This window comes from Quercus robur, chromosome 6 (assembly GCF_932294415.1).
Source record: "Quercus robur chromosome 6, dhQueRobu3.1, whole genome shotgun sequence".
Lineage (NCBI taxonomy): Eukaryota > Viridiplantae > Streptophyta > Magnoliopsida > Fagales > Fagaceae > Quercus > Quercus robur.
This window is the reverse complement of record NC_065539.1, coordinates 42,328,297-42,341,891: the sequence shown is the minus strand read 5'-3', so window position 1 is coordinate 42,341,891 and position 13,595 is coordinate 42,328,297. Positions and strand designations below refer to the sequence as shown.

The window sequence follows — 13,595 nt, the reverse complement described above, 5'->3', positions numbered from 1 at the left end:
AACATGTGAATGTAACCTCTCTTTCACACAGAAGTGGGATCCAAGAATATGGGTCCCGCAAATTTGAGTCCATACATTTATGAAAGGGGGGTTACATACACCCAATGCATAAGCTAATTTCTGTGCATGCACGTGCTGAAAGTACAGATAAAAATCTCAACACAAAAATACCAACAAAGGATTTTGCATATTCTCATACAACCCAAAACAATCGAGCAAAAACTGATTGGTTATTCCCTATGATGACAGGGCAAGTCTATGACAGGGAGCCCAATCTCAATCCCATTACAAAGAGAACTCTCTCCAAAAATATGTCATAGCCAATGCACTGAGGCAGAGACAAATTAATTTGAAAAAAATTGTGATATTCAATATTGTGCATGTCCCGAAGTAAGAATACCTGCATCTGTCATATAAGACTAGCTTGAGTTCAAAGAGGGAAGCTTGTGTTGAGGAATCAAGTCCCTCTTTTCCTATTAAACTTCCATATAGGACGGGGCTTTTCTGTTCTTTTTTCATTATTGTTACTTAGCTTCAAGGAAGCACGGATACGGACACGACAAGATACGGGACACGGTGACATGGCATTTCTAGAAAAACTAGAACATAACAAGGTGGGGATATGGAAACTAATTAAGTAATTAATATATTTTAGGTGTATTTTCTACATTTTAACCATATTTTATGTTTATTATTTCAAGTTTAAGAAATAAGTAAAGCCATAAAAATGTTTGAAATATACCTAAATTAATTTAAAAGTAATAATTGATAATAAAAAAGTATATTGATACAGTTATCATGAATTCCTTTTCTTAATAAACTTTTATTTTGTTTAAGTTCTAATAAGACAAAAACTTGTACATGGTTAATTTGTCAAATCTTTTTTTTTTTTTTTTTTGATGTGTTAATTTATCAAATCTAATACTATATATAAAAGTAGAAGCCTTGCCCTACAATTAAGGCTGTTCTGCCACGTAGAAAAAAAATCCCAGCTAAAAATCCGCCACGCTTACAATTAAAAAGCGAAACATTATACTGTTTCAGCAACACTAAAATACCGTTTAATATCCTCCTAATAAAAAAAGAAAACTAACTGGTTAAAACTTAAAATACGTCCAGAAGGCTTGATAAAGAGATAGAGAAAGATCAAAGTTCGTCGGAACTAAACACAAACCAGGAAAATAAAGTTCACTCCATCGTTTCAATATTCATTCTAACTGCAACAGTGCCCATCTCTTCTCTGCAATTATTAGGAAGGTAAGTATACTCTTTTCCAATTCAACTACTGTTTCTTGATTTTTCTGGAACTTTCAGTAACGGTAACAGTAGATAGTAAATACCATACCAGTAAACATACAAAAACTCAAAACTGGGTGAAAGAACTGAAAATGGGATGAGCTCTTTGCAGCCATACCCATCCAGGAGAGAAAAACATCACCAAAGCTGGCCGAGAGAGACAACCGCCAAGAAGCAATAAGCAGTGGCCAATTAATGCACTGATATGAGGTGGGAGAGTTCCACATACTTGATCAAGTGATGGAGAGAGAGATCTGAAAAACTAGGTGATTTTCTTTTTTTAATTCTAATTATCTAAGTGTCGCAACTGTGTTCCTGCCGTGTTGCGACCATGTCGAAAATCAATACATAATATATCAACAACAACAACAAGCCCTAATTCTAATATATAGCTTAGTTAGGATCAGCCACATGTATTATATATGGCCAACTGCGTGTCGGTACTCCAACACATCAAGGTTTTTGCCACATTCGTGCTTGCCAGCTTAGCTTGCAAAACAATGTCACTATTGTCTAGTATGACTTCCACCATTTTTTAAAGCAGGAAAATACATATTCAGTTAAACAAAAGAATATAACTAACTAAATATGATTGCTGCTCTCTTCATAAAGATTAAAATGCAGAGCTTAGAAACAGGGGAGCACTCCAACTACAATATATTTAAAATAGACACAAAAAGAATGGGAGTTTTCCTGGATCCAGTTTAGCAAATTTACTCTTCTTGAAAACTATTAAATTACTGCTTGTCCCAAAAGCTTAAGCTGATAAGAAATGATGAATTTAATCATTTAATCATAATTCTAACACTCCCCAAAATGTGTGGGCCTAAAATCTCCCTTAATAAGTGGGGCCCCACACATGGGACTTTTAATATTTTTAAAAAGGAGGAAGAGTGGAGAGAGAGATGGAACTTAGGTTCTCCCGGCTTTGATACCATGTTAAATTACTAATTGTCCCAAAACTGAAACTGTTAGGAAATGATAAATTTAATATTTTTCACGGGTCACTTCAGCCAAATTATGTTACATAAGTGAGAAGAGCCACAGAGCCACAGAGCCACATTTTACTTCAATTAAAATTCACAACCAGGAACGGAAGGTACCATAATAGAAAACAAAGTAGCTTATACAAACCTTTCCCCCACCAGCAAGAACCTCAAGAATTAGAGTCTCATCAAGTTTCTTATCAACGTCATCTCCAATCTGGATGATTATATTAGAAACCAAATTGCACAATCAGTAAGCCTTAAAAAACAAAAAGAACTAGGAAAAATAAGTAACAACAACAAAGCCTTAGTCCCAAATTTTTTGGACTCGGTTATAGATCCTCAATAAATTAGTCAAGGTTGGCAAGTAGGGGGTGCCCCAACAAGTATTTGTAGTGGAGTAATTAATAATAGAATGACTAAATTTTATGTTGGTTGTCAAGCCACTGCAATCCACCATTTATTGGGCTAGGGAGTAGCTGTGAACAAAATATATGACACTAAGCACAAGCAAAGGCGGATGTCCCAAAGTTACTAATGACAAGACAACTTTTAAATCTGTAACATTATAAATAAATGCACCCCATCTGACCTTTCCATATATAAATAACTTTGATTCCAACAATGCCCCATTAATGACAAGGTCAGCTGTTTTCAAATTTGTGGTTTGAGGTTCACCAAACTCAGCTACACGATCATTTTCTCCAAGTACATCTACTGATGGAGGTGCCTACATGCAGCATATATACAAATTAACTTTTCCAGTAATAAGAGACAAGAAGATGAATAATTCAAAGATTAATTTAAAAAAAAAAAAGATTTAGACCATACAGATGCTTGATATGTGGCCAGTATTAGTCCTTTCAACCAAGTGGTCTTTTCCTCCTCATCACGAAACTCTACAATCAATGTACTAGAAGATTCTAAAGCCTGGAAAATATATATTTAAAATAAGTTTTTCTTATGCATAGAAGAAAACAAATTCCATGCACACAAATAAAGCATATAGTAGATATAATGATATGTTTTCTCCCCCAACACATTAAGCATTTCACCACACAACGTAAGAAAGCATGCAAAAATTTCAGGACATTGCATATTGAAAAATTGCTAACATTAACTTTCCAAATAAAGTAAATATCCCTCAGAAGCAAAAACTACGTAATTGAAATCTCTCATTAAGTCAAATTAACCAAAATCAGCATCAACTATTGGCCTCCACATAATTGTATTAGTTTTACCCAAGTACGTCGACAAGGAAATAGTGTCGCTCGTGCTTTGGCTAGATGGGCAATTAAGACGCCTAATTTAACTATCTGGATGGAAGATGTACCACCAAACATTCATCATGTTGTTCAGGCTGATTCAGCCTCTTTTGATTAATTAAATGAGTAAGTTTCATTCTCAAAAAAAAAAACAGTTGGCCTCCACAAAATTCAATGCTACTAAAATAGAAAAGTTTAGTGAATATTCGGAAATGAAAGAGAAACATTTGCTAAGAATATTTTATCAGCTGGAGTTGATAGGGGCTTTTCTTCATCAGCTGCAGTCTCATATTCCTCGTAATGAGGATGGAGATTGAGTGAGGTGGATGTTGAAGAAGAATGGAGATTTTGATATTCACCCTTTTTATAATGCTCTGAGAGAATCTTTTTCTGTCATTTTCTCTTGGAAAGGAGTTTGGGCGTGAAAGCCCCATGAAGGGTTTCCTTCTTTGTTTGGACAGGGGGAGAAGATTCGCACAGATGAAAATCTTAGGAGAAGAGGTTTTATAATAGCAGATTGGTGTTGCATGTGCCAGTGTAACAGGGAGGATGTTGACCATCTCTTGATTCATTGTGAGGAAACCTCCCAATTATGGAGTTTTTTTTTTTTAGATCTTTTGGAGTCTCTTGGATCTAACCTAAGAGAGTGCTTGATCTTTTGACTAGATGGAGGAATTGGTTGGGAAGCATTCATAAAATATTTGGAACATGGTACCGCTATGTGTGATGTGGGTTATTTAGAGGGAGTGCAATAAGCGTGTGATAAGGATTTGAAGTATTCAGGGGACCAGCTCATTGCATTGGTTGTGGGCACTCTATTTGATTGGTCTCGTGCTTGATGACTTACTTCTAGTGATTCCATTCCGATGTTCATAGACACTCTTTTCTCCTATACATAATTTATTTTTCTTCTTGTTTGTACATATTTCTTTTGGCTATTTCATCCTTTTGCATGAAGTAGTCCTCTCTTTTCAATAAATTTCATTTATATATATATATATATATATTAGGGGAAAAAAAACATTTGAATATGCAAAGGTGTATGTGTGTGTAATTACCAATTGAAACAGACCGTACTGTTAGTTTTAGTAGTAAGGCATGTACATCAACAACAACAACAACCAAGGCTAAGTCCAAAGTTATTAAGGTAAGCTATGAATCCTCAACAGATTAGTCAAGATCAGCCACATGCATTCTTTTCCGCACTTTATTTTATTTGGGATCATACTTTCTATAACTTCCTTAATTGACATGGGAAGAATTAAAAACAACCCCCTCTTAGACTACCAAATAAAAACTACTGAAAGGAAATAATTATTGTAATCCACATGAAAGAAACAACAAACCACAAACAATATATTACTTTAAAAGAACTAAACTTACCTTCTGAATGTCCATCCCCCTGAAACTCACAGCAAGACAAAATGAAGAACCACCAACACTTGCTGGAGGAACCTCATGCACTTGTCTGCCAGCCATACTGCAATATCCAAATAATTTGAGTATAAAAGAACCTAAATATTGTGATTATTAAATCACTGAGAGCCTAGAAGATTAAATATCCAAGAAATACACGGAAGGAGAAGAGGAAAAGGAAAACCTTGTGCATCGCTGGTAGCTCTGGGACTTTTCTGACTCCAAAACATAAAGATATAAACCTGACAACACAAGGAAACATGGCTGCCAAGTAGCCACAGAATTTCCAATCCCCTGAAATAAGAAATTCATATTAGGAAAGATTAAAAATTTTTTTTTTTTTTTTTTGGGGAGAAACAGGAAAGATTAAAATTAGATACATAAGTACAGTGAACAGCCTGCAAGCTTATTTCCCTTGGAATTAAGAATGCACCTTCCAGAATAGGATTCTAGCATCATTAGCAATATCTGCAGGACTCCAAGGAGCAAGTTCTGCTTGGAAATAATCAACAGTAGACTGACCACGGGCTTCCACTGTACCATATAATATGTTTAACAATTCCATGAGTCTGCTATACCTTGCTGGTGAAAAGTGAATGCCAAGGTTTGGCACTTGAATAGAAATGCACGTTGATGGGTACCTAGGATGAGGTACTTTGATCTTCAATAAACAGTTGCACAAGTGCAATTAGCAAAAATTTCATTACTGGCAAAAACCAAAGTAACACATGTATCAAGCAGCATAAACAAATTATGTGATCATCATAGAAAAAACAAACCTGGTCAACAAGTACTACCATTCCACACCTATCAACTAGAGAACAGAAATTCTCAACTTTTTCTGTCGTAGAAGATACTATTCGCTGACTATTGTAATTTTGTGCGCCTAAAGCACAGTTCTGACAGTTAGAACTAGAATCTGTAAAGAAAGCAGAAATATCTCTTCCAGATATTAAAAAACGAGAATATAGATTCTGCCTCTGGTCATCCAACTGACATTCCTGCAATAATGACTGATCATTTCAGCCAAACCAAACACACATAGAGCAATCGAAAAATTCATAACTCAAGTTGCATACCATGGTGTGCAATGTGAAATGACCAAAATCCAAAAGAAAATGGCTATCACATGTGGAGGAGCCACAAGTTTTGATAGGAATTCTAACTTTAGGGGCATCAAAATCAATGTCAAGAGCAAACCTGAAACACAAATCAGAAATAGAAATGGAATGAATGGATAATTACTAATTCCATTAGAGAGAAATAAAGCACACCAATAAAATGACATGATAAACCGAAAGGCGACAGAATATAGACTTCGACAGGGTAGAAATGAGACACATATCCGACACCAATTAGTTGGAGTTAGGGCTTAGTCAAATTAAATTGAGTGTATAACTACTGATAAAACAAATCACATAAAAAAAATTATAAGAAAGTAAGTTCAAACGATTGATGTGTGCAAGAATTAAATAACCAAATAAATGAACAGAGAAAAAACATTAAGAAAGAAAATTGAGAACGTGTTAACCTGCTCTGTTCTTCTAATACCATATGAAATTGCTCCTGTGCTCTACGAGTAACTTTCTCGATCTTCATCTGCATTTGGCATTGAATAATAGAAGATTAGTTTGACAAAACTTCAGTGCCATATAAAATATTTTGACATACATATTAACATTATTACCTGCAAAACAGTTGCAGTTTCCCAAGCAACAGTAGGACTAACTGCATTACTTCTCTTCAGAAACTCTAGAAAGCGATCACAACTTTCCATCAAAAGCTGCAAAACAGAAGGATTTAGGAAGCTTCATACAATGCAGGAAGCAAAATGGTGGGGGGAAGGACAGGAGAAGGAGAAAAATGTACAAGTAGTTCGCACACATTGCTGCATTGCCCTATTGCTTCAGATCTGTGGTCCATGGTTTTGGGTTTGTTTGGAGTTCATTGGGCGATGCCAAAATCTGTTGTTGAATTATTTGCATGCTGGCAAGGTTGGTTTGGTTGTCATCAGGATGGTTGTGTTTGGATAATTATCCCCCATTGTTTGAGGTGGTGCATTTGGATGGAAAGAAATAACAGGATTTTGGAAGATACAAAGGGAACTATGCCGGATCTCAAGTTATTACTCTTTAGAACTTTATTGTACTGGCTGTCAGCTCTGAAGATTCTTTCTTTATCTTCTGTTGTTGATTTACTAGATTCATGTATTTTTGTAACTTATTGTTTGCCCCAATATACTTTCTGCATACTTGGGTGACTTTTTTATATCAATAAATCTTTATTACCTATCCAAAAAAAAAAAAAAAAAAAGCACCTTAAAAGACTATGAGTAGCGATTACCACTAGTCCCAAAAGGCTTAAAATAATAGGAAATTATAAATTTAATCACTTAACTATTATTCACACTTCCACTCACATGCGGGCTTCAGACTACCTTAATAAGTGGAACCTAAAACATGAAATTTTGAACTTTTAAATAGGGGTAAAGTGGAGACAATGTTCAAACTTAAGATCACCTGTTCTAATACCAAGATAAATTACATAGTCCCAAAAGCTTAACCTTATAGAAAATTGTGAATTTAATCACTTATTAAAATTCTGATAAGTAATCTACAAAAGAAGATAGAGAGATACAACATCAATCATATATACAGCAGGCAAGGAAAATTAACTTTTGGCTACCCAACTATGGTACCATCAAACTAAAAGGAAACAATTGGAAAGGTTAGAGAAAATGTGGATGGCTTTCCATCTTTGTGGATTTAGTCAGGAAAAAGTTCTTTTGCAAGTGCAATTCATAATGAACCTCATATAGTAATTTTCTGGAGTGAGACCCAATACCAAGCATATTCTTAAAGTTGAAAACACAAGCTAGGGTGTATCAAAAAGGCATCTTAAGCAGAGTAAGTAACGACTCCTATATGTATGTTGTTGAAAGCACACATCACTCTCAGTCCCTCTGTCCACAACTACAACTAAGAAATTACCGTAACGTGGCAGGGAGAAATTTTAGCTGAAAGCCTCCAATCAACATTCTCCCCAACTGGTGAGTGTACAAAACTAGCAGCTAATGCATTCACTTTCTGCTCATTACAGACACTCTGCATAATAAATGACAAAAACAATTACAAATAGTACTACAGCACAATTCATAAATTGAAAATAGAGCATCAACTGTATCTCCAGCAAACATAAGAATAAACACCCACCTAATAAAATTAGAAAATGTAGTAAAGTACAATAAATTTGGAAAACAAACATTCAAAATTAGTTCAATTTGTTAAATTTACAAACAAAAATCTATTCTGGAACTCACTCAAATTTTTCAAAATTCCGTCACAATCTAAAACATTTATATTGCATTTGCAACTTAATACCTTCCTTCCATCAAAACCTTGTAATAAAAGGAAACAAACCTGTGCAAGTGAACCTTCAGGCGCCGATAATCCATAGAATCTCAACAACACATCACAGTGAGTACTGCGATGCTTAAACTTGGTAGACACATGAAGTTGTTCAAATCTACCACAAACAATCTCAGTCTGATTTATATTGATGATCCTGGCAGCAGCCTGACCAATTGATACAGTTACCAAAAATTGAATCATATTCTGCATGTCCTTTCCTGAATGTGATGTCAACTCGTCATCCGGCTGATGACTCAGTAAATTATTTATTGCCTGCCATTCCTCTTTAGTTAGTCTTTCCTCTGTTAGCTGTGATCCCTCGGAAGCATCCCCAACAGAGTCATCCTCGGCTTCTGCATGCCTAAGATATAAAGGAAACAAAAATAAATTCCCATGAACACACAAACACAAGCTACAAGCAGAAGTTTCAGAGAAGCCACAGATAAGCAAGAAATTAGGAACGGCTAATAACCAAAGAGACAAAGACAGGGCAACATAATTTATTTCCAAGAAAAGGTAGCAAGATAAGATTCCCCACAAACCATCTAAATGAAAGCCAGCTTCTCTTTTTAAGCCTCCTCTGTTCAGCTGCTTCCTTAGATTTCACAGATTCGACCTTGGCGTGTGCAAGTAACCTACATTATACATGCACTAATCACAAATTAGGACAGATTCTGATAAATTACCTATTGTCCCAAAATCTTAAATTATTAGAAAATGGTAAATTTAATCACTTAACCATAATTCTACACTCCCCTCATGTGTGGGCCTAAACTCCCCATTAATAACTAGGGCCCAACACATGAGATTTTTGACATTTTAAATGGGAGGTAGAGTGAAAACAAGGATCAAACTTAGGACTCCTTGCTTTGATACCATGATAAATTACCGATTGTTACTCAAAAAAAAATACCGATTATTTCAAAAGTTTAAGCGGTCAGGAAATGGTGAATACTTAACCATAATTCTAACAAATTCAAAGACTATATTCTCTATTTAGGTAACAAATTTTTATCAAAAAGGAAAAAAGATCATTTGACTAAAAGAAAATTAAGCAGTAACTAAAGAAGATTAAAAAAAAAAACCTCAAAAGTTCCGAAGAACACTAATTTGCGTACCTCCATAAAAGAATTACTTTGGAATCAAGGTCTTTCTCAATTTCTCTAATTTCTGCACTGTTAACATTTGGCATATGTTGCAGTGAAACAGCATACAACTGAACATAACGACGACGAAGATGACAGAAATGCTGAATTCGGTCCCATGAGAATCGGTAACTGAGTTCGGAAACAGGTGTAAAGTCAGATTCAACTTTAAAAGTGACTCTTCAAAGAGCAAACTTCAAAACACAGGGCATAGCCAATATAGATGTGAAAATATGAACCACATTTTCCAAATTATAGGACATTTTTCTATTATCTATAAGTTTTCTCATTATTGATTTAACAGATATTTAAAGAATAACACATATATTACCACAATTTCTTCTGCTGCAGGCCAGCTTGAGCAGCATACCACCACCACAAATGAGGGCCCTCTGAAACTGGCACAACAGGTCTTAAGTGAGAAACTTCAACATATGCTTTGTATCTTGACACAACCTCCAGTAGTCTTATCCAATCATGATATTGCGCCTATGCAAGGAGAAAAAAAACTCTTAACAAGTTGATTCAGGAATGCCATTTGCATGCCAAGAAAGTACCAAAAAGGAAGAAATTTGCAATCCATTTTCTCTTATAAAATTGGGCAAAAATTATTGAAGGAAGACAACCTCTGTAATTGTTAAAGAGACATCACTTAGGACAAGAGAAGCCTTCTCAAACGGAACCTCTGGATCAGTTCTTTCTTGATTCCCAAGGCGATGATATTTTAGGACTCCATTAATAGGTGACACCACATAGTTACGATTCATTGCCCACTTAGACACCTTTCCATGGTCAGCAGCTGGTTCATTTATACCATCTTCAAATATCTAGTTAAACATCAAACCAAAGAGGTGAACGGAACAAAAAATAACACAAAATGTCTGATTTTACCATGTTACCAAAAGCAAATGCAGTTAATTATTAAAGTACATGGGCTGGTACTTCGATAGTACTGGGAACAAACCTCGATCCACTCTTTTGGACTGAGATCCTCCCATCTCTTGTCTATGTCCCAAGGAAGCCTATCTGAATCATGATACATAGCAAGTCTCTCAAGTTGCAACGACTGTAAGAAGAATAATATGCATTAGTGCAAATACTTTGGTACTAACTTTGGTCATGCATTAACCCAAAAATAACAAGAAAGAAGATCATCCAGAGAGCCTCCATCAACACACAACATACAAACTCTGATAATTTCCCTCTAATAATTTCAAAAGCTTAGTTCCTTAACTACACACAAAAATGTAATCCTAAATCGTGATTCATCATTCACAGGATATAGATGCATCTAGATTTCCTTTGCAAATTCGCCTATGCAATAATTACTTTATGGGGTCCACATGTAAGGGCCAATTGAAGTAAAATTCATATGGTTTTATTAACAGTCTAAGTATGAGTCTTTAGGGTTAAAACAGTTTTTTATTTGGGTTCTTATTTTATTAGTTATGGTCAATTTTATATTCAGGAGAAAATCTGTAATTTCAGCAATTCCCAAGAATTAGTAGTCTTTTTGTAATTTAGTTGAATTAAGAATCTTCTTGGAGATCCTAAATATCTTAGGTTTTATTTTCTTTGGGTCCAAGTTAGTCTTTTATTAGGTTTTACTTTACTAGTCAAACTAGGAGTCCTGGTTCTAGTAGGAGCCCTAATACTACTAGTACAAGAAAGAGTCTTTTACATAAATTGTGCTCAATGTATTCACATAGAGGCAAGTTGGCCTTTGTGAGTTCTTTTCTCCCTTTCTTCTTCTAGGGTACAATTCCAACAGCCCCAAAAACACCATAAAAACCTCTCTTTTCTTCTTCCTTACAACCCCAAATCAACCCCTTTCTATTACCTATCAAAACCCTAAATCTCCACATACTTTTCCTACCAAATAGCCAAACTCATCAAATTGCCTTCTAATTCCTATGACACCCAATTACCCCTTCTTAAACAATTCTAAACCTAGATCTACAAGTTCTCCTAACCCTAAGCCCATCACAAACACACCTAGACATCTTCCGCAATTTGTCCTACGTCATCCCAAGCGTACAAGCTCCTTGGCGGAATTTGATCTATGTGTGCTAAAATAGCAACAAAAATTACTAATCTTTTTTTTAAAAGTAAAAATTTTATTAAAGAAAAATAAACAAGTATGCAGGTAGTATACTAGATGCAAATACAAACTACGATTCAAAAGAACAATAATCAATAAACTCCATCATATTTGACAAAGAAAACTTCCCTGAGGCCAGTAACCATTGGAACAATGTCCTCATAAAATATATCTTTCTCCATTTGTTTATATTTTCAAGTGTTTGTTTGCAGGTAAAATTAAAGTGTGATCAAAGTTGTAAAATATTTTCAGTTGACTGAAAATCCTTTAAAAAAAGTTGTAAAACCTTTTACCTTAAGAATTTGGTAAAACATTTTACAAAAATAAACAGTGGCTTCCCTCATCCCATCTAGTGAGTAGGTCACCAATCTAGTGGGTTGGGCAACTGGTGTCGGCTGTCCTGTGTCTGAAACCATTGTTCCAACAATAGGTACTGGAGATCTGATAAACCGAAGCTGCCATTCCAGCAACCAATTCTGGCGGTCCGATCACCAGATCTCCGACACCAGCAACTCCAGTGGCTGAGCCACCAGCTTTGGTGGTTTGCTTAAAAAATTTTACTTGTCGTACCAAACACCTAAAAAAAATTTACATGTAAAATCTTTTACTTCAAAACAAATGGAGCGTTCATGTCTATAGTTTACCTCTCACACCCATCAAAATTCCTTGCATTTCTCTCCCTCCAAATACACCACATCAAACAAAGAAGAATGGCCTTCCAAATCTCCTTATTGCAATGTCACCCAAAATGGCCATGCCAACTCACTAGTAAATCAACAACCCCCCCCAGGCATACCCCAAAAAGAGCAAAGACCATATCCCGTAACTTCTTGGCAATGAGGCAGTGCAATAACAAATGATCCACTGTCACTCCATAACCCTTACACATGCAACAATAATCACTAGAATAATATTACATTCTCATGTTTTCTACTGTTGTTAAAATTTTCGCAAATGAAGCTGCACAAAGAAAGAGTGCTACTTTTGTTGGTGCCACAGTCATCAGATGTTTTTCCAAGGAAACAACTCATCACCCTTAGGAGCGAACGATCTATAATAAGTTTGGACCTCAAAACCCTTTCAAATAGCCAGCCTCCAGCATAGCCTATCATCTCCACAGCCTCACACTTCTATAGAATACAATAACTCTAAAAACAGTGAAAATTACTCCAACTCCCAATCCTTGAGCCATTGTGTAATCTCATATGATCCGCCACTAATGTATTCTCTTTTTTTTTTTTTTTTCATGAAAATTACTAATCTTAGTTATTTGTGGGTTTATTTTCATGGAATCTATAACATATTCATATCATTTTCCTTTCAAGATATGCAATATCTCTGTACCATATTAAATCATCATGTATCCATGACATATTCACGTCATCATCATTTTAAGATATAATATATCTATGTATCATGTTACAACATATCCATGATATAGAAACTGCTTGTAATTAATAATTGAAGTCAATAATGTCACTTAAACAAGAAGACTCATTAAAATGAATTTTCTCATCCCCACCCCTATCCACCTATAAAGGAGGGAAATAAATATATAAAAAAATCTTCATTTTGATTCTTTTTTTATTCTTTTCTAAAGAAAGAAATTCTTTCTTCACACTTATCAAAAAAAAAAAAAAAATCATTGATGACATCAGCAAGGGGATCATGGCTCAACACAGTTTACCCAAACAATTGAGCCACAAAAATTAATCCTACTTTTAATTGATGACAGCAACGAGGGATAAAGGTTCAATATGTTTAACAAACAATAAGCTTTGAGGGGAGTGGGGAATAGGGATCCTCTAATAAGTAAATGTAACTCAACCCCATACAAGATTGAACCCGTGACCTCACCCTCTGCCCATTACCTATAGAGAATGGAAATGCAATTTAGTCTAAAGACCATCTCATAAGATTACTTAAGTGTGGGATCGGTTCTTTTTCTAATTCTTTTCGAAATCTTATAAAACTTT

General features: G+C 35.1%; 1 protein-coding gene across 2 annotated transcripts in view; it reads right to left on the bottom strand.

The window, feature by feature from the left end:
- Window positions 1-13,595, bottom strand: part of LOC126688836 (uncharacterized) — a 72,419-nt gene that overhangs the window by 42,681 nt on the left and 16,143 nt on the right. For both annotated transcript variants that reach the window (XM_050383709.1, XM_050383708.1), the window contains exons 9-25: window positions 10,483-10,584; window positions 10,145-10,345; window positions 9,850-10,007; window positions 9,492-9,650; window positions 8,916-9,008; window positions 8,383-8,734; window positions 7,954-8,067; window positions 6,651-6,746; window positions 6,495-6,562; window positions 6,043-6,163; window positions 5,743-5,964; window positions 5,397-5,624; window positions 5,148-5,257; window positions 4,931-5,027; window positions 3,114-3,212; window positions 2,875-3,012; window positions 2,431-2,499 (exon numbers count right to left, since the gene is read on the bottom strand). In XM_050383709.1, coding sequence (XP_050239666.1) covers window positions 2,431-2,499; window positions 2,875-3,012; window positions 3,114-3,212; window positions 4,931-5,027; window positions 5,148-5,257; window positions 5,397-5,624; window positions 5,743-5,964; window positions 6,043-6,163; window positions 6,495-6,562; window positions 6,651-6,746; window positions 7,954-8,067; window positions 8,383-8,734; window positions 8,916-9,008; window positions 9,492-9,650; window positions 9,850-10,007; window positions 10,145-10,345; window positions 10,483-10,584 — 2,427 coding nt within the window. The remainder of the gene's footprint in view (window positions 1-2,430; window positions 2,500-2,874; window positions 3,013-3,113; window positions 3,213-4,930; window positions 5,028-5,147; window positions 5,258-5,396; window positions 5,625-5,742; window positions 5,965-6,042; window positions 6,164-6,494; window positions 6,563-6,650; window positions 6,747-7,953; window positions 8,068-8,382; window positions 8,735-8,915; window positions 9,009-9,491; window positions 9,651-9,849; window positions 10,008-10,144; window positions 10,346-10,482; window positions 10,585-13,595) is intronic.